General features: G+C 34.2%; 1 protein-coding gene across 7 annotated transcripts in view; it reads left to right on the forward strand.

Moving 5' to 3' along the window:
• igsf9ba (immunoglobulin superfamily, member 9Ba) overlaps positions 1 to 21873 on the forward strand; it is a 300170-nt gene that overhangs the window by 218523 nt on the left and 59774 nt on the right. For 5 of the 7 annotated variants that reach the window (XM_039764160.1, XM_039764161.1, XM_039764166.1 and 2 more), the window contains exons 17-18: positions 2884 to 2929; positions 15342 to 15425. In XM_039764160.1, coding sequence (XP_039620094.1) covers positions 2884 to 2929; positions 15342 to 15425 — 130 coding nt within the window. The remainder of the gene's footprint in view (positions 1 to 2883; positions 2930 to 15341; positions 15426 to 21873) is intronic. The other 2 variants (XM_039764162.1, XM_039764163.1) reach the window with 1 other exon arrangement.

A 21873-nucleotide genomic window follows, 5' to 3' on the forward strand; every position in this document is an offset into this window, starting at 1 on the left:
TTTTGGGTACAGTCCTCATCATAAAATATCAATTCACACAAATGATATGTTAATTTTTCTTGGTAATATCATGTTAAACCCTTCTTTAACTTTATTCAATACCTTTGCAAAAAGGAGTAATCGTTCCATACCTTGCCTTGTGATTTTGTCCTTTTTGCAATAAAATATGCAAATTCCCATACTCCCATTTTTCATATTGATTAATGTACTCTTTCTTACTCCAGAGTCAGGTCATGGTACCTGTTTCCTTGAAGCATCCAGCTTTTTCTTCAGTGGAGTCTTATTAGGAAAGTAAAATTAGAGAAAGGTAAACTGGGCAATTCCTGTTGATGCACATGTGGCTGCAGTAAATTATACTTGTAAGATAAGCATGCCCTTGGCTTTTTGTTTTGGTTTCCTTGTTCTCTGTTCTTAGTCAATGAAAATCTCACCCAACTTAAACACTGGAAATACAATACGGAGACTAGGGTTTGGGTCCTGGATGTTCCCTTAGATGTTATTTGTGTTTTCTCTCCCTATGCCCATGTAAGTTAGTAAAATTTGTAGAGAACCATGATATTTGGGGTGACAAGGTCATAAAGAGATTTTTGTAGAGAATTCTGCCACGCTTTGAAAATGAGGGAATGATGTAGTTAGGCCAACACCCAAGCATGAACTGTATTTTTCCACCCCACCTCACAAATATTAAACAAACACACCAGAGAAATGTCTAAGCAAATTAGATTTATTACACCAAATATATACAACTATTTATAAACACAAAACTGAAAAATAATAACAAACATATAAAAAATATACATTCCAAAAAATCCTTACTGTAACTGGTATCTTTGAAAAGTGCAATGAATAGCTAATCTGGTATATAGGACATGATAGATATGCCCCCTTTTAAAACTGCTTCCCAGAAAGGGGAATAAACTATGCAGTCCTACCATCAGACTCCAGAAGGTTTTTTATAGTCTTTTGAGGCGCACTACTTTTGTGAAGAGCACTGAGGAAGGGTGTGGCAAAAATGCTCACTACTGCCCCTGTACCTGATGGCAGAGTAAATTGTTCTCAGCTGTGCTGTGTATTTCAATAAAGGTCTCCTTACTGCTTAAGATGTTTGAGTGAATAGAAGTGTCAAAAATTATGCCATGCCCTTCTCTTCCAGGTTTTATGTTTACCATTCACACTAACACAAACTGTAATTCCATCAAGCCCCTCTGCATCCATGCGAACTCTGTTTAAATCCAGAGAACCTGTATTTACATCTCAGGAATCTTTGTAATCAGTATTTTTAATAACATATACCTAACATTAAGCAGGACATACTAAATAAAAAGAAAACCGCTGCATACTCATACTCGGGCTTGTTGGTCACATATACAGAATTGGCTTTATCTCCTATGTCAATATGTAGCTGAATGCGGTATTTCACAAGACCTAATAAAAAAAAATTGATTAAAACCATTTTGGCACAAACATAGCAGAAAATTATGGCTTTGGAGAGACAATGAGAATGCAGCAAAACCACATCTGCGACAGAGTATTTCACTGATCAATATCTCTTTTTATACATCTTGACCTGCCTTAACATCCATCTCCTCATCCTCTCCCGAGTCTGTTTCTTAAGTAATTCAAGATGTTGTAGGTTGTTATATGGATCTGCACTGGAATGTGGGGGAGAAATGGAAATGATTCTTTCAAGAGGACTATGAATGTGTCAGCACAGAGACAAAACTCCAATAGTCTCACCCCTCACTCAGGTAGTCTGATTTCCTCCTACAGTTCAAAGACATACAGGTTAAGTGAATTGAAATTGGAAAATTGGCATGCATAAATATGTGCTTGTTCTCCTTGTAATGGACTGGCCCCCTGTCCAGGTTTTGTCCCTGCCTTGTGCCTGATTATTGCTGGGATAAGTTGCAGGTACCCTTTGACCTTGCTCTAGATAAGTGGATTAAGAAAATGGATGGATGGATGGATGAACCTGTATATATCCTAAAGTGCACAAAGATCATTTTATTTCCAAAAACATATCAAGCATTTTCATTTAATCAAATAGGCTGTAGTTAACATATGATATACTGTACTATAACTCCATAAAAACTGAGTGCTATGCTTCAGACGATAAATAATTAATCCATTTTACTCCAGATCAGCTAACAGAGTTGCTGCCAAAATTTTTTTTTTTCTAAGCAGGCCGCATTTAAAACATTTTTGCACAGAATCAAAAGTGCCACATGCTAAGCAGATATCTCTGCAAAAATATTTTCTGAAAATTAAATTTTCAAGTAGAGTAGCACCATGGCTCATTTGTAAATTATGTTGCCCTAAGTGGACAGTGTCCTAGGTTCAAATTCCATGCCAATTGTTGTCCATAAGGTGTTTTCATAGTCTCCTTGTGTCTGTATGGCTTTTCTTTTCACATATATAAAAAATTGCTATCTGGAGCTAAGGTTGAGTGGGCCATGCAATGGAGTGATGCATTGGCCAGAGTTGGTTTCTGCCATGTGCCTAGTACTACAGGGATTGGCTTGGTTCCACTGTTTCTATGAATTAGATTAGGTGGGCTTGAATATGCTATGTTATTTTCCAGATAATTGTTCTTCAACTCATCTTATAAGCAGTATGCTCTTTTTGAAATAATGTTCATCAGTAGTCACCTTCTAGCCTGCATTTGTAATGTTTGCTTATCTCTTGGTAGAGTCATCAGCTACAAGCAAAATGTGACATTAAGTTTTTTTTTTTTCAGGTAACAACACTGATCATTTCTTGTTGCTAACAGACATTATACCACTCAATTTTGTTTGACCCAGAAGACCAGATTTGCTTACATAATGCAGTACTTGTACAGGAAATCGCAACTCACTAGATTCTTTTTCTACACCTTTTTTCCAGATCCTCCTCTTTCAATAACTCATTGCAGAAAAAGTGTTGAGACTCCGTAAGTATTGAAGTGCAAGCAGATTGTTTTAGTGCCATATTGTATAGCCAACATACCTGTTAATTTTCCAGTTTTCAGATATGTTTATGGTCTTTGGGAAAAGATGTAAAAATTTATAATGAACAGTAATTCTTGAATTTCTTAATAGATAAAGCAGAAATGTATGTACTCTTCAGGACAATTTAGCCACTGGTTTGTCATTTAGAACAGAAATATAAGGGTCATCTACAATAAAAGATCAGAAAATGTATGGACTGAATTATGCACTATGCTAATACTCAGTACAGGCAAACAGAATTTTGCACATAAGTATATAATGATTAATACCCATTGTACAACAGTAGATTTTTGTAATTATCTATAGTATGAAAATGTAGTACTCCCGTTTTTAGTCAGCAGCAGTGAGCTTTGGTCTGTTTCCCCTCAGGTGAGAGCTAAAGTTGCGTTGAGGTTGGAGACACCCTTGTAATCAAGATAAGGCTGAAGAGAAAATATAAAGGAAAAGAAAAAAAAATCTTTTTCCTTGTTCTAGTTGAAATTCATCTGGACACTGCTTTGTCAGTGATTTAGCCTTGCTTGTTGAACGCTATTTTCTGTTTGAGTTATCTTGCACATTGCATCTGCAAGTAAATGTAGGTGTCACATTTTGTTAAATAATTTAAGCTGAAGTCTTGTGAAATCACACACCATAATTTCAAAAGCAAGTGTCCAGTAGTTAAAGCTTCTGTCAGTTATTCCAAAATATTATTTAAAATTTGAAAAAGATGAAAGAGTAAAGTTAATTGTACACCTTCCTTAGCAATGTAAACTACTGTAGAAAATAATGCTGTGATTTTAAAGCCATGTTCCTTTTTTATGTGTAATTATATTCTCTTGCTTTATAATTGTATTACCTTCCCTTTTAAGACAGCCATCTTAGATCTGCACACATATTCTTTCAAATATGTTGCCCAGTGGGTCACATAGTTTTATTCTCAATCTCGTTACTCTCCCTGGCAGCATCTATGTCATTCTCCAAGGTCTAATTATGTAGATAAAAAAAAATAGTGCTTATTTGACAGAAATATACATGGTATACCTGGTATAAACATTGATTTACTGCATAAATATGGGCATAATAGGACTGTTTTGGAGATTTGATGGTTTCTTTCATTGTTAAAAATGGTAGGAAATTTTAAAAGTTACAAAAACGTATTTGAAGTTTTTTTTTACCCCCATTTGTATTATTTTGAAACTATTTTCCACACAAATAAATCCGTAGTGCTGGAGACAGAAAATTATTTCTCTAGCAAAGTTAAAATGATGCCAGACTTTATATGGTTGGACACGTATAAAATACTTTCAGCATAATTTGAAGACTTTTTATGTTTTTGTACAACATTTATATTAGACATTTTTTTCAAAAAGGGAACTTTGATATAAATTATATTTATAAAACTAAAGTACTAACTGATTTTGTTAATCAATTTTAATGTACTTGTCATTTAAAATCATAGCAAGAGTAATAAATTTAGTCACGAGCAGTTGATTTTTCACAAGTTGTTTGTGCCCCACAGAAAGGTAGACATCACACTAAAAATAGTCAAACTGTGTTAAGAGATTAATAAAATGGATAATCCATTAAAAACTTTTAGTCAAATGTTCAGTCTCATTGCAGTGATTTCCCTTTTATGTATGGAGAAACTGAAAATCAGAAATATTACTCAATTCAACATATGTTAGTGTGTAATGATTTTGTTCAAAATTAATATAATTCCAGTTTTACAATTATGTAATAAAGTGCTATTTTTTATCATGATGAGTTTCTCACCCAGAGAAATCACATTGAAAATGGTCAAATCATGTTCAAAAATGACAAAAGCGTGTAAATATATCAAAAGTCAAAGCTGAAAATTCAACCCCATTACATTGTGATGTTTGTTCTAGGATCTGCAACATTAAAATGTTTATTCAGTTAAAATAGAAAGTAATAACTGAATACACTATGTCTGAGCAAACATGGAAATATCAGAGAACAAAAAACACAATTGATAACATTGGGAAAAAAAGTGAATAAGATTAACCTTCCATTTGTTTTGTCCATTTATGAAGACATAGGGCGGCACAGTAGTGCAGTGGTAGCACTGCTGCCTCGCAGTAAGGAGACCTAGGTTCATTTCCCAGGTCCTCCCTGTGTAGAGTTTGCATGTTCATCCCGTGTCTGTGTGGGTTTCCTTTGGGTGCTCTTGTTTCCTCCCACATTCAAAAGACATGCAGGTTAGGTACATTGGTGATCCTAAATTGTCCCTAGTGTGTGGGTGTGTGTGTGCCCTGGTGCCCTGCCTGGGTTTGTTCCTGCCTTGTGCCCTGTGTTGGCTGGGATTGGCTCCAGCAGACCCCTGTGACCCTGTGTTAGGATGTAGCGGGTTGGGGAAAAAAAAAATGACTGAAGATGACATTTATAAAGACATCTTTACACTAGGGATAATAATAGTATATCAGGTCATTGGTTAAAGTTATTTATAAATTTAAAGCTGATAAGTGGGTAATTTGGAAAAAGATAACTCCATAATATATTCTCTAAAATAATCAGGTGTCTTTGAAAATTTTATTTTTGTGTTTACTATGGTAACAAAAATATACATAAAAACAAAAATTTCTTGGATAACTATAGTATTTCCGTTTTATTATATATGTTACTTGCCAAATACAATTTTAAGAACAAACTAGTTTAGACAAGGCCAAACCAGTTTGTCCAAAGAGCGATAGGTTGAATTGGTTTGACCTAGTCTAAACAAGATCATCCTGAAATCAATGTAGAGCTTCTAGGACAGACAGATGTGTCCTAGTCTAAACTAGTGTGGCCTGCAATCACACTTTTCTCTATAGGATAAACCGGTTTGTCCTAGTCAAAATGTACATTTTGTGCAATCTAAACTAGTTTGGCCTTTAATCGCACTTTCCTATGGAGGATAAATCAGTTTGATCTAGTTTTGTATAATATAGAGACAAATTAAGGGGAAATGAAAGAAATGTATTTATTTTTTTTTAACATCATATAGTTTATCAGCTGAAAGACAGTATTTTATATTTTCATTACATTCATTTTGTGCAACAAGTTTTTTTATGCCTTCGATATCCAATACATTAAAATATTTGTCGTTGGAGTGTTTTCTTTTGTGCTTTTTCAGCCTCCTCCACCTTTTGTATAAGTTCTAAATATTTGTCTTTTACGAGAACTTTAAAATGAGTCGATTTTTCACTTTGTCTTTTCAAAATATCCGGCAAGAATCTCTCTCTCTTTCCACTCCCTTTGACATCTTTTTCCACTAGTTGAAGCCTCATCCATAATGGTGAGAAACACAAAAAACAAAAAAAAAATAAAACAAACAAAACAAACACACAAGAACAAAATGAATAAAATGCTTGAACAGTCTGCACTGCTAAAGATGTGAGGATGGGGGTGGTGTGGGCGGGGATTCCCAGAATTTGCAGAATCAGAAATATTTCATTTTAAAAATCACACAAATCAGCTTTGACTAGGCCAAACTGGTTTATCCTATAGAGGAAAGTGCGATTGCTGGGCTAAACTAGTTTAGACTAGTACAAATCAGTTTGTGCTGGGAGCTCTACATTGATTTCAGGATAATCTAGTTCGGATTAGGCCAAACTGATTCATCCTATTACACTTTGGACACACTGGTTTGGCCTTGTCTAAACTAGTTTGTTCTTAAAATCATGTTTGGCTGGTAACATACATATAAATAAACTTGTTTTATTTCCTGCTTTGGAGTAACTTGTATAATTTTTCCATGCGAAAAGAAGTGGATTCTTTTTCCAGTTTATTTACACGAATTTTATATATGCAAATTTCAACAATGTATATAACCAGTGGCTCCTTTTTTAATTCAAGGCTATGTTGCAGCTAGCAACAAATTTCCATAGCATAATATCCTCTTCATTAGTCATTTTGTTCCTTTATACTTTATTAAATAGAAAATCAGCATTGTAACAAAATCATATTACAAAGTTTTTCATAAAATAATATTGTATACAATTAAAGCAATATGAGATAAAAATATACTAACAGAAAAGAGAAACATAGCAATATGTATAATAAGAAAGCCCTAGTTTAAGCTTGTAATGTTGTCAGTTTGTTTTAGACCCTCTTACAAACACATAAAAGCTTGTCAGGTATATTTTTTAACCAATGATTTTCAGGTGAAACAATGCCTGATAAGAATTTCTTTAAAAAGCCATTTATTCAATATTTTGGTCACAGCATGACAAAGGCTACATTTGGCCATGTTACACAAACACATTTTGGTACTGTCTTTACATGTTTGACATTAATTTTCAAGCAAAATACGGCTTGTTGTAGTATGTTTCTTTTCCAAGAGCTGGTGATCTATGTTTGCTCCTTTGTATATTATTGAAATTCAGGGAATTCCATTCATTTTGGCAAGCCTGTGATACTGATATCCATTGACTGATAGTGATTTCAGGAATGAACGGTGTCATGCATTTAGAGAACATGTGCCAGCTGTTTGACAGATCAAAACAAGACATTTAACATCCATATAAGAGTTATGCTAGTATTGTAATTGGAGAAAAGAAAAGGAAATTATAAACCTTTTTATTTTAGAATTCTAAACTAGGATTATTTTCTTCTCTTTGCAAAACTCACCTGGTACAAAGCAAAATATTATAAATTAATTGATTTACTGTAGCCCACTTTCTGAAAAGCAGTTAGCATTTTCATCTGAGTAACATTTTATTTTTTTGATTTTTATTTAGCACTATAAGCAGCATTACATGTCATGCAATGCTTTGTTGTTTTTCACATGTGAACCTATGATTTTTTTTTTACATTTTTTGTGTGACAAATTTACTTGTGAACTAGTATGTTTTCTTTAAACTTCTGAAGGTACTGAGTTGAAAATATTTCAGACTTTTTACGTAATTGTTACTTTAAATTGTTTTCTTGTTTGATATGTAAAATGCAGTGTGTTCTGTGAAAGGGGTTTAGAGAAATAAAAATAAGGCAGTTTCAAATCTGAAAATACACATACATTAGAAATAAAATGGTTTGTCTCTTAAACTACTATCATGTGTCTGAGCAACTGAAAATTTGCTTGTAACCTTATTTAACTATTTCAGTATAAAATCACCTGTACTTATAATTTCCTCTTCAAATGCATACTGAAGCAGCACTCATTTAAATTTCTGAAAAACATTAAATTTTGTTGATTGATTTGCTGATTAATTTCTGTCCAAGAAGCCAGTTGCAATAGAGAAACATGCATCATCATAGTGTTGATGTGTCCTTGAGTATTCTTCCAGTGTTGGTTACTGCCTTGCACTAAATGTTGACAGAATAATCCCCTTACAACCATGTTTTGGGTGAAATAGATTTAGAAAATAGATATATTAGTGGTTAATGGATAACCACAATGACACATTGACTTTGCAAGTGATTCAGTATTTGAAAGCATTATTAATGCTGAAGTGATGTAACCACCAATATTAAAGTCCTTAAAATACAGTAGTGCATGCAAGATATGTTGTGCTGAAAGCAGTGTTAATTCACATGAGCTGCAGATGATATGTATAGATGTGTCAATATAGCACGCTGCTAATTGCCGTTGAGCCCCCTGGGGACAAATAAAGATCGATCTATCTATCTATCTATCTATCTATCTATCTATCTATCTATCTATCTATCTATCTATCTATCTATCTGTCCGTCTGTCTGTAGAAGTTCTGTAAAACCATTTAATGCCCTACAGTATATTATTAGTTTACATATTGAGTTATTAATAGGTGTCTTTTGTTTTAACAGCTTATTAGTTTTTTAAATAATGTTTATATATTAGCAGTGTAGACTGTAATTGAATTTTGGGTGCTAGCAAGTAATAGTGAAATTGCATGTGGGGAGGAGACAAATGTTCCACTGCATTTGCATGTATTGTCATAATCTTTAAGCACTTTGGCAAAGAGAGTGACATTTGTGGAAATCTCTTCATCCTACAACAGCCAGTGGCAGTCTACACAAGATAAAATTGTGACTTGTATTTTTGTGTACTTTTGTCCTATATATTGTAAACATTGTTATTTCTGTTTTGCTCTTTTTGGAAAAAGTTTTATATGTCTGAATATTTTTTTTTTATTTTCTATTATTATCTTTAAATGTGTAAATGTAAATATTTCATTATTTTACGTATAGAAAAAATATATCCGTCTTGGCAGATCACTATTTTGCAGTCTCATGGACACTTGCCATTTTTTGTTAATTTGTGTATTGATTGCTGCCTTCATTGCCAATGTTGTATAGCTGGACGTTATGATGCTTAACATCACCCAGGCAACAGTATGAAGGTCTGCATCATATACTTCTTAATCATCCAAGTTTTTCGATAATTTTTAAAAAATGATCAGTGTTTGGCTTGTGGATTTATTAAAATTTAGGGCAAAGAACGTTTGTGTGCTTTCTGATTTAGAGCATTTGATTACATATTGGAGTAAGGAGAAAGATATAGAGTGTTTACCAGTAAAGAAAGAAGAATTTTGACATGTCCCCCTCCATTTTCATTGCTTTTAATCTGCCTTTTTTCAAAAAATGGGCAGAACACTCTACAGTTCAATTTCCTTTTCAGTCTGTCATTTAAATTAGCACTTTATTATTTTGTACCTCCACAACTTGTTTTCAGACATTTAAATATTTGCTGTCTGTTCAAATAAAATTTATAATCCTCCCTTTTAACACTTTGTTGTCATTAGTGCTTAATTTGCAGTGCTGGACCTGTTTAAAATACTATGTATGTGTTTTATCTTGAAGAAGTATTCACATAAGGGACTTTAAGCTCTAAGGTTCTTTTTATATTGGTGGACAAATCAGTACTACTCATAAAAATGCCTAAATTATTTGCAATGCTCAATGTGTATACCCTGATATACTGTACTTATTTATTATCGTGTAAGGTCCTATGGAGACACTTTTTTCTTTCTTAAACTCTGTGTCATGTAGACCTTAGTAAAATGTGTAAACTCCCATACACTTACCACTCTTTCATCAGGTACTTTAGCACTCCCTCTCCCCGCACTTCTACTTCTTTTACCTCAGGCATATAGACAGAATAAAGAAACACACAGGAGTTAAATTCTACATTTAATTATGTATTAATTCATAAAATTCCCAAAAATATTAAGGAAGCAGAATGCCATGTAAATATTGGAAACCATCCATAGGTACCTCTTGTCTTATCTTCAAACTAGTAAGACAGGTCACATGCTTGTCTCAATATGGCTGCTGAGATAGCATGTTCTCTTCATTGAGCAATGGCAAGAGAAAAAGATGGTCTTCTCTTCATGGCAAGATGGGAAAATTGAGAGGGAAAGGCAGAGTGACCAGCTTATACCATTCCTATAACAAATCCTAGAACAACGGATGCAGGCAACTCCCTTGATTCATCTAATCCTGTTCCAATCCTAGACCTTGCCAAACCGATTTGATGCCTAAACCCCAAACACCCCTCCATCGTAAATTTCACATCCTTAATTAGTACTTAACGCTACCTCCTAAAGATTCAGGGGTTGGTGCGGTAAGCATCAAAGCACTGCTGATCTTGTCAATAAAGTAGAACAAGCCTCCAAATAAGAATAAGCCTTCTGAAGCACTGTGTCTTACACCTGTATTACTTTTTCTAATACAAACGTAATCCTATTCTTAAAAGACATAACACATCTAATTATAACCTTGATAAATATTACAAATACACAACAGGTAAAGAACATTAAAGCAAGTACACTTTGTGCAATCCTAAAATCAGTTAATTTTTCCTTTGTATATTTTAATTTTGGAACATTTTTAATGTGCTTTTTGGCACCTCATTATTAAGTGACTAACTGTGTGTGGTCTTTGGGACATAAAACAACTGGCAGTTTTACTATATTGATGGACTTGCAGAGGCATCAGCTAAGTGGGCTGAGACAGGTTGCATCTTGTCCGAGGCAAGACAGACATGTAGTCGAGTGCAGCTGTGCCATCAATTGAGTGAGACAGGCTGAAACCTGTCTCAGGTAAACATGTAACGTGTGAATGTATGGCATGCATTTACCACAAAGCTGAGATTTTCTGCTTGGGTTGAGTGAGAAGTGAGGTGCATGCAAGCAAAAATGTAAAAGAACATGCATGTGCCACCTAGTTGTTGTAGTTGAGCATGAGCAGCCTGGACTGCTCCATACACACACACATACCCACTGGTCTTTCATTTATGTATATCTAATCTAATGGCTGGTTATGAAAACAGGGCAACACTTAAAATCTTTATGCATCTGTTTCAAACTAAAATAGGTGATTATGAGTTCTAAAACCATAACAAACGAGTTATCTACAACTAAGCAAGAAAAAAAACATATTGCTTTAGCAGTAAATAAATGGAAAATTAGGAATTTGAAATTAATTAATTAGAAATTTGATTAAAGCAAAAACTTGCAACCACTGCGGACCTCCAGGACTGGAGTTGAGTACCTTTCTTCTATGTGCTAACTTTTCTCTTGTTTTTGCCTGTCTCCATCCTCCTTTTGTTTTTTTATATGTGCTGCAAAGTTGATGTACTTTTTAATTCTGCATAATCTTGAAATGCCAGACTTGATTGTGATTTTTTTTTTTGTGCCTGGATAAAGGCATGTTTCTGTTTTAAGTATCAAGCTCATTTTAGTTCCCTTTCACATTTGGCCTAGTTGTCCATTGTTGTTAGGTCCACTGTATAGGGTGGTCCAGATCTAATTATGCAATTTTTCATTACGCTATAACTTATTAAGTTTATTACATAGAAAATTACCCAAAAAATCCCGGACTATTGTGAAGTGACAACATGAAGAATGGTCTTCGAGCCGAGCTGGAATCGTCCCCGCATAAGTCAAAGTCATCCAGACGATCTGGATCTGCATAATTAGATCTGGACCACCCTGCCACCCTGTATATGATTAAATTATGTTTTACAAAGAGGTGAAATATTAATAGCATTACTTCAGATGGCTTGGTGGACATTTTGCAGTATGTTCTGAATAGATCGTCTATTTTGTAATTCTCTGAAATTCTTCATTTACTGTATATCCAATTATCCTGCTTTTCCTTTTCAATTCAAAGGCTAAGTGTTCATTTCTTCTGACATTGCTCTAATGTATACCAGATCTAGATCAAATTTGATAGGATCTTAAAAACTGCATTTGCAGTATAACCTGATTACATTTACCTTTCTACCATTTCTGTTTGACACCCTCTAAGTACATGTATCTGATGGAGAGTATTTTACATGGCTGGTGTTCCTACCTGCTGCTGTTCATTCTTCTACATAAAATAAATTACCAGCAGCTAAAAAGCCAAAGAAAATAGGAATACTTTGTTGTGACATACAGTATATACAATTTAATGAAAAACAAAATTAGAAAATTATGTCAATTTTAAACAGTAAGTTGCCTCATTTTATTCTTAATAAATGCCATCTTTTTGCAACATTTTCTGCCTGTGTTACAATAACAAATAGGCAGATTTTGTTCAAGGGAAGGGAAATGAGAGGATTAAGAAAGTACACAAGGGCATGATTCAGTACTGCAATAACACTACAATCTGAGAGAAATCACATTTTTGTAACAAATAAATACACATCCATAATATCTTCAAAGGGCAATTTTTTTATTTCAGATTACAAAATCAGTTTTGATCAAGTACTGGTAGTATAAACATGCCATCTAGAACTTGGATTACATTTGGTGTTAGTAATGAGAAGGAAAGCAAAATGACACCTTTTATTGGCAAACTAAAAAGTTTACAATATGCAAGCTTTTGAGGCAACTCAGGCCCCTTCATCAGACAAGATGTAATCATCAGATGTAACATTACATCTTGCCTGAAGAAGGGGCCTGAGTTGCCTCGAAAGCTTGCATATTGTAAACTTTTTAGTTCGCCAATTCAAGGTGTCATTTTGCTTGACTTCTCATTACATCCATAATGGCTTACATGGTACAACACCCTAGTACAACATTTGATGTTAGTGCAACACATTAAATTTAGCACCTTCTTGAGATGACAAACAATAAAAAAAATGATACGAAAAAGTGTTGAGAGTGCCAAATATTTGAAGATGCCACAAAAAGTATCTTGCACTGAACATTATAAAGGATCAGGATTAAAATTTGCTAAATCCGAATAATTGTTTTTACACTATAACCTGGTCTACCGTACATACGCGCTGAACTTAACCAATATATTGTATGTTCATGTATAATATTGCAAACAACATGTCCTGATGGAGAGTAAAACTATGAATCTGTAGAGGCCTGTAAAGTATGTGTTACAATCTGCTACAGATCAAATTGTATCTCTTCAGAATTATCCTATTTAGATCAATTGCTGTGTCAACAATTGGTCTTAATCTGATTTTATAACATAAACTTGTTTTTGGGAGAGCAGCAAACCTTAATGCAAGCAAGGGTAGTGTGAGCAACATGGCCTACTCTGGTGCCAAAAACACATTTTGTATCAGTTTTCCTACCATTTAATTCACAGATGTGTGAACTGTTCAAAGTCTGTGATGAATGCCCCCCTTTTAAACATTTCAGCTCTAAACCTGTTTGCCATTTTGTTCAACACATGCACCATATGTGGCACATAAATTGTCCATATAAGTATATACATAGCAGTACCATTAGTGTTAACATAATTTTGACTCACCCTGTATTATGTATTATTGTTTAAATATGATGTATGTATGTATGTATGTATGTATATATATATATATATATATATATATATATATATATATATATATATATATATATATGTGTATATATATATATATATATATACACACACACACATACATACATTCTGAAACAAACACTCATGAAAAATAATAAAGATCATTGGTTTAGACTACAGTCAGATATTTCCTCTCTTCCCATTTTGATCCTCTCTAGCTGACATCATGCGTAGATGTCACTCACTCGAGCAGATAGCATTTCTTTTGACCTTCTCTAGTACTAAATATACTGGTGTATCCTGGTTACTCTATAATAGTTTCAGTGTTTCCTCATTGTTTTTAAAGATTTTTGGCAGTGCTATTCTCTGTTTATTTACAGTATATAACAAATGGAAACATACAGTAAAATAAGATGTATTAAGTCTTGTAATACTGTATATCCAATTTTAATATTTTATATACTGTATTTTTTCAGTTGTAGTATTTTCTGCCTTTGATGAGGTTAAGATAAACTCATTTTCTTTTCCAGTAGGTCATTAATTAATAATTTACTAACAAGGTCATTAATTAATAATTTACTAACAATGTATGTCATGCTGCTGACTCCTATGTGCAACACTATACTTCAGTAAAATTGGTTTTAATAAATGCTTTATTGTATACTTGATTTATTCTAGTTGTTAAATGCATTACATACAATTTTCATTATATGGCTTACAAGTATGATATGTCAGAGCTGTATATTAAGCAGTATTCCAAGTAATGCTAGGACACATTTTTCTCATGTGAATATTCTTTGCATTAAAGTATCTTAACATGCATTACTTGCAAAACAGTACTGTACAGTACACACAGTATTTTGCGAAGGTGGGTTTTTAAACGTAGTGCTCACCTCACACACAAAATACTCTTGTTACCTATTCTGAGCCAAGTTTAACTTATATCTTACAACACAGCTGATGTGTCTGTATGGTTACTCTTTGAAAAGTAATAGTCCATAGATTTTTTTTTAAATATGTTTTATAAAGGATTAAATATATTACTCTGATATGTGTTCTTGTTTAACCTATAATATGAAATGTAAGTCTAACTTACGAATATAAATAAACTGTATTTTGTTCTTGTGAAACCATAACTGCATTTTATTTTAGGTTTGTTCTTTTTGTTTCCTGACATTTATATATTTTATTGTTGTTTCAAATCTTTTTAAGGCTATAATTTTTCAGTTACTGTCTTATTTTTTGGGCTGTATTGATAATTTCTAATGATAATTTTCTCTTTAAAGATTATGAATTTAAAGGGTTCTTGCATTCAGGGTGTATACCACAGGAAATTTTACTAAATATTACTGTATGTATATATATATATATATATATATATATATATATATATATATATATATATATATATACGTGTGTGAAATATTATAATGGCATAAATAAAAAGATAAAATAGGCAAATACCGCAAATCTTTGGATAACAGCCTTAAAATACATAGTTTATGCATGTCTCAGCTCCTAAGTGTATTATGTATAATATATAACCAATAAACACTACTGTATTAATTGTGCTGGCCAAACTTTTTTGTGTCTCTGTATTTTTCTTAAAAAAAAAAATAGTGTGATTGATGGCCAATTCTCCCCCACTTTTTATGTTTTTTCACCCCGCAGGACTCCTCTTACCCCACTGCCTGGTAGTGAGCCCTGTTGGGAGGGGATTGACGGGAGTAGCAGCAAGCTCCCCCACAGCCCCCTGTGAGTTACCTGCTCCTTGTTCAGCAGTGTGCATTGCCCAAGTCACATGCTTCATACATGGTGCTAACACAATGGCACCACAGTTGAAAAATTTACAAAAAATGTTTCCACTCTAGCATACATTTTCTGCCATCATGTGTAACAGCCAATCAAGTTAAAGAGAAAGCTCACAGTGATAAATATATTAAAAGTTAAGTTGGTGAAATAAGTGTAAGTCTAACTATTCGTGGAAACATTTGTTGTGACTAGGCCTTGCAGAAGGAGGTTTGAGTAGTTTTTTGTTCAAATTTCTTTCATTGGTTTCTTTATTGATAGAAGTGAGACCATCAGAGTTTGCAAACTACTGCACATGTATCATTTAACTAACATGCCTCTTTTTACAAATTGATATCTATAATAATTTTTAATCTGAGTAAACAACTTTAAACAATAGTAAACCTCCCTATATAGCTTTGCATAGTTCATGTAGTAACTTAGATATTAATAAAGATCTAATAGCAGCAATGAAGACTCAGACTGTTTCATAATGTGTGCATCTTTGTCTTAATTCCATTTTAAAAGCTTTAGCATTATGTGTTTCCCTGAAGGCTACAAAAAAACACTGCAATCTTGAAAAAGTTGTCTAATGCACTAATCAAAGAGAATTGAAATAAATTTCATTTCACATGCCTTAAAAAGAAGACTGGTTTGAAGGCTATAATACTTGTGTAAGTTGACTTTAATTTGGTTGGTTATTAAATGGGGATGACATTTTGTAGAGTTAATAAGGTTAATCTTAACTGATATAAAATTTTTCAATCACATCTTTCATCTGTATGTTGTTTTTTTGTTTAGTTCAGTAAGCTACAATATGACAATGCACAATTTGAATATTTTAGTTTTAAATAATAATTGATTTACAAAAGAGTAATACTGTGTTATGACACCAAGGGTTCATTCTTGTCATTGTTAGTTTACTTTGTTTGCATTTTGAATGATTGGAGACTTAGGATTGTCCTGCTGTTATGAAAACTGTAACTGCTGTGAAGCCAAATACAACACAAACCCATGTAAAAGATTTTCCATAATCAATATGCAGGGTTAAAGTTTTTATATAAAATAGCCTCTTTGGCCTATCTGAGTAGTAGTCTTCTCAGACTTCTCACCGTCTTATGAAAATGTTCTTTATTGTAGAAAATTGCAGTTGGCATTTTTCAGGGTTATGGCTTCTTATGCAGTAAGCAGATCCAGCACTAGGCTGCTTCTGTTGTTTCCAGAAGTGAATTGTTGGTTCTTGTCCTGGTCCCTCCTTTTACTGTGGTCTTCAATGACAGATGACCAAAAGAGACATGGTTGATGTCTGCTGTTGCTGCTCTAGGTATTTTTTTTATTGGGTATGTCCTGTCCTTCATTAGGTTCATCTTCTCTTTTGAGAAGAGATAGAAGAAAATGCTCTCAGTTATCTGAAGTACATAGCCTTTTCTCCCAGGGTGTTTCTATCTTGGACATTAGAAGGAGGAGGAGGAGAAAACTATGACATAACCTTCCCATGAAGCTTAGACTCAGTAATTGGAAGTGACTGTGTTGCAAGGTTGTCCATCTTGGAAGAAAACATCCATGTTTCCATGGAGACAACTAGTTTGCTGCTTGAAAGTAAAAAATACAACAGCAGGTCCAAGAACCACCTTTTCTATTTTAGCACAGTAGTATATGTCACTAAAGTGTAATCCCTTCCCAACAGGTAGTACTGTACTTAGTCTTAGTCTCTACCCCTTCACTGTCAAGACCTGCCTTTTTACATCAACACACCTTGCCTATAGAGATGTATGCTTCAAATTAAGATGCCTCAGGTGGGACATCTGTACCATGAACAGTCTGAGACACTACCACTCTCAGCCCCATCTTAGATTCATCAATCTGGAGGATAAAAGATCATAAGAAATCTGGTTTCCCAAAGATGTCAAAGTCAAATATAACACTGTCTGCAGGTCTTTGAAAGATGTTTCCTCTGATGAGTCCAATCAATAGAGTTAGGTGCCCCCTCTTTGGACTTGCATCTTAATGAAGACTTAATTGCCTGCAACTTGGGTATCATATTACCAAAAAATGTCAGTGTTAATGTAGAGTCCAACATCCTTCTGGGAGGACAATTTTTATACAGATGCTCAGGCTGCATGAGTGAGAATATGATAATGTTGTTTAAATGCAGTATGTCACATTTTATTGCATCTGATACAGTAATTTAGCAATTTGTCCATTTGTGGAATGTTGTAGGTCTTCCAAGATGTCCAAATGACAGGACCTGATATTGCCAATGGCCACTATATTTGCTAAATACTGTTTTCTTTAACAATAAAACAATAAATCCTTATTTTTTAAGGTTAACAATACTTGCCAAAAACTTTTTTTTATAACAGACTTCCCCTATTTTTTTCAATAAGCTTATCTACTCATGGCATAGGGTAGGCATCAAATTTAAAAAACCTTGTTGAGTTTTTGAAATTCATTTTAGAAATGTCAGGTGCCATCATACTTTGGTATGAGCATGATGGATTTGTACTTATATGTACTTAATTTGATTTATTTTATGTACTTCGTTGATGATATGTTTGGGGCACTTATTTTATTTATTGGATTCTTATGCCGCAGTGTTATTGTGTCTGTTTTTCATATGGGTGGAACCATCTTGTTGATGGTTGCCAGATGTGTTACTGTTAAATTAATGTTGGTGCCCTGCACTGACATCTTTTCTCCACTGGCTAGCAACATTAGACATTCTAATCATTGGATAAAAACTCTTTCAAAACCTTTGCTTTTCCTAAACTTGATGTTTTTTGGAAGAAATAAGTGGGTAGGACTGTCAAGCTTTGTTGAGCTGAATGGCCTGTTCACGTCTAGAGTGTTCTAATGTTCTAAACAATCTGCTGGTAAATTCAAATAAATGCTTAACCTTTCTTTTGTGTTGCATTTTGACTTTGCTCAACCCCTTTTATTTTTGATGCTTAGTAATTGTGACACTCTTTTTGACGTTCACCCTTCCCTCTGACTAAATTAAGAAAACAAAATCCTGATAAGAATTTACTCATTTTTGATTTGTCACATTTCACGCATATAACTTTTGTGAATTCCTAACTTTATAAAACGTTACTGATTTCAGAGATTTTTACTCAAAGTGTTCTATTGTTTTCCATATTTCTGAATTTCAGAGATTTAGCTATTGCTATGGATTCGGAATATGGCTTGATAATTTGTTTTTTTATTGCAACGTTCTGTCTATTTTGTTTTAGCTGTAAGTGCCACCATTTAGGTAGTGGACCCTGAAAATGACATCAACTGATGTCATTACAGCAAAGTTTTATAAACTGACCAATGAATTTCATTCACTGTCAAGTGTGACTACTTTTTAGGTTAATTTAAAGTGTTTCCAGTTTCAGATTAAAGGCAACAAGCTTACAACTGTGTTCTGACTTTGATTTCTGATCACATTTTGGGATTATAGGTTACATTTTCTAGTTTTGTCTATGCTTTTTATTTAATTATGGTTCATCTTCTCATCCGCTTTAATTTTGCCCTTGTGTGCTGCCATTTTGCACCTCTTGGTAGAACACTTATACTGTGTTATCTGTTTGGGGGTGCTCCCTAACTACTACTCCTGAATCTATTTAAATATCTGTTAAAATGAAGGTGAGTTAGGTCTAGTTTATTGTTCATGAAATCGGAATATTTATTTAATAAACCTTGTAGCTGGTACCATTAGATATTTGATATTGTGTCCCCTGTAATAACTAAGAATTAGCCCAAAAATCTGGGAGGGACTCTTGGCTCCAAATCATATGATGCATAGGATCACAGCACTTTTACAAAAATTATTTATTTCCATATTCTACAGTATATTCCATTATCTCGCTTTGATTTCATAGAGACCATGCCAGTGAACCACTAACCTTGATTGGAAGGTGTGGTAGAAGAATGCATTTTCTCAATTTAAAACTCTTTCAGTGTTGCAGTGCTATTACAGAACTGTTCCTGCTTAAAATGTGCATCTTCCAGGATGTTCGTTAGCAATAGATTTTTATCTTTCTAATTTTTCCAGTTTAACTATTTCGTTGATGACATTCATGTGTGAGTCAGATTGTGTGAGGTTCAAGGTTCCCAAATCTCTTGTCAATATCTATAGCCCTTTTGGTAGTTATCCATACAACAAGTCAAACAGCAAGAACCTAGTCATAGCTTGACGTACTGTACCATCCAAATAGCAAACATTAAAAGGAGTAGGTGCACAAAAGGTCACTGTTGTTGAAGGAATGGCCCATTAGATATCATCTGGCATAATCTGCAACTACCAATATGGATTGATGTCCCTAGGCTGATGTTTTCAAAGGCCGTACAATATCTTTTGCAACCTATTCAAATGAAATATCAATAATTGGCAGGGAAATAAGTGGAGGTTGACTGAATTTCATGTTCCTCGTGAGTTGACATTCAGGCCATCACACTGCTTTGGCTGCTAATCTAACAAAAGAGTACTATCTTAGTAACCATTCTTTGTTTTTACCAAGATGGCCACTGAATATGAGATCATGAGCAAGGCACGTCGATTTCTTCTGGTATGAGCAGGATACCAGGTGTTCTATCAGCTTCTAGCTGTATTTCTCAGTACCCAATACAGCATATTGTTTTAGATAGACAAATGGAGGTAGGCTTTTCGAGGCATCTCCAGCTATATGTTTCCTGTGACAGAGACAATTTTCTATATGCTTCAGGGAGTAATTTTTGCTCAAATGTATGCATAGCAATACGCCATTTCCCTAGGTGATCTCCTGTACCCAAGATTACAGCATGAGGAGGTGACATGATGATCAGTACTTGGAGTGGGATGGTGTGTTCTCCTGGGTGGTAAGTGAAACTTACATTGTTGGGTATCCCTTTATGTCACCATACTCACACTGCAGTTCACAAGTAATATTTGTGTTAGTTGTGTCCTGTGGTAGTAAGACTTGTAACAGTAGTAATGCTACTGTCAGTGTCCACCTTTGCAAAGGGCAATTTGTCTTCCACCCTGACTGTTATATCCATGAGAGATGCATTATCCCCAAATTCCAATAATCAGTGCTCTGTCTCTTTACTTACCTCAGGGTGTAGTCCTGGCTTAGACTGCCCATCATCGTTTTTAACCACTCCACGCTGGTTATTAAGTCCTTCCCCTCTATCAGTGTTGGGGTGGTGCGGCCCCATTGACTGTGTTGATCTATTGGGTTGTTCAATGATGTATGTGCCCAGTAGACAATGTAGCTGGTGAATCCCCTGTTGTAGGCTGACCAGTGGTGGAGTTTTTATTCCTTATCATGGTTGTCCCCACAGCTGTTGTGGCTTCACTATCCTAACCCACACATAAACTAACCCAAAGGTTTTTCCGTCCCTAATTTGTGGGATTAGATATTTTATATAATTAAATGCAGCCTGTTAAGGTGAAATCCCAGAAATAGGCCTTCCTTGTGTTGTCAGAGTCCTAACCTCTCCGAAAATAGCAGTTACAAGTTCCCTTTAGTCTTTCTAGGCTCTCTAAATGTAAATGTTCTTTTAGGATTCCCACATTCTTACCATTGAAGGACATTGCAGTTGGCATCTTAATTTTCAAAGTTAGGGCCCCTTAAGTATGCCAAATGCTAGGCAGACTTCCTTCTCTTGTTTCAGAAGTGAACTGTTGGTTCTCATTTCAGCACCTCTTTTTATTGTGGAACTAAGCAACACATGACCAATAGAGGTGAAGCTTCTGTTTAAAATCCTTCCAGAGAATAGAGAAGAAAACAATCTAAAGTATCCAGAGGTCCTTGCATATTCCCCCTCTGGGATTTCCCTATGCCCTCATCTAACAACAAAATGTGGAGGAACAAACCCTATGCTACGTTTTGATTTTAACGGCGTCTTCTGGACACAAATCCTTTACCACTTTACTTGGGATTGACTTCTCACTTATCTAATCTCAAAGCTATAGCCTAAACATCTTGATTTAGTTTTGCACTTTTGCACACCAAAAACATCTTCACTTTTTATATTTTCCTGGAATTCGCACAATGAGAGTATCATGTTGCTTAAAAGTACTCAAGTCCTTAACAAACAATCTTTAAATCTTCATCTGACCACCATTATTCAATGAAAATTATTTATGATGAATACACATTCTGATAAATATATTATTTCATCATTTATGGCAGATACCTCAACTGATGTTACAGTAACAACTGATTTTTGCCTCTTTGCAAGGCAATCTTAAATTTGTTTGATGGATTTTTACCCATTCTTCATTATAAGACTGTTTCAATTCTGGTGATTTTGTTGCATTAGCACCCTGACTCTTTTTTTGCAAGAACATTTAATTTGAGTTGAGATCAAGATTGTGATTTTGTTATTCCAAAACACAGGATTTATTCATTATAATCCATTTTTTCATATATTTTTGTCAACCTGC

This window comes from Polypterus senegalus, chromosome 9 (assembly GCF_016835505.1).
Source record: "Polypterus senegalus isolate Bchr_013 chromosome 9, ASM1683550v1, whole genome shotgun sequence".
In the NCBI taxonomy this organism is placed as follows: domain Eukaryota; kingdom Metazoa; phylum Chordata; class Cladistia; order Polypteriformes; family Polypteridae; genus Polypterus; species Polypterus senegalus.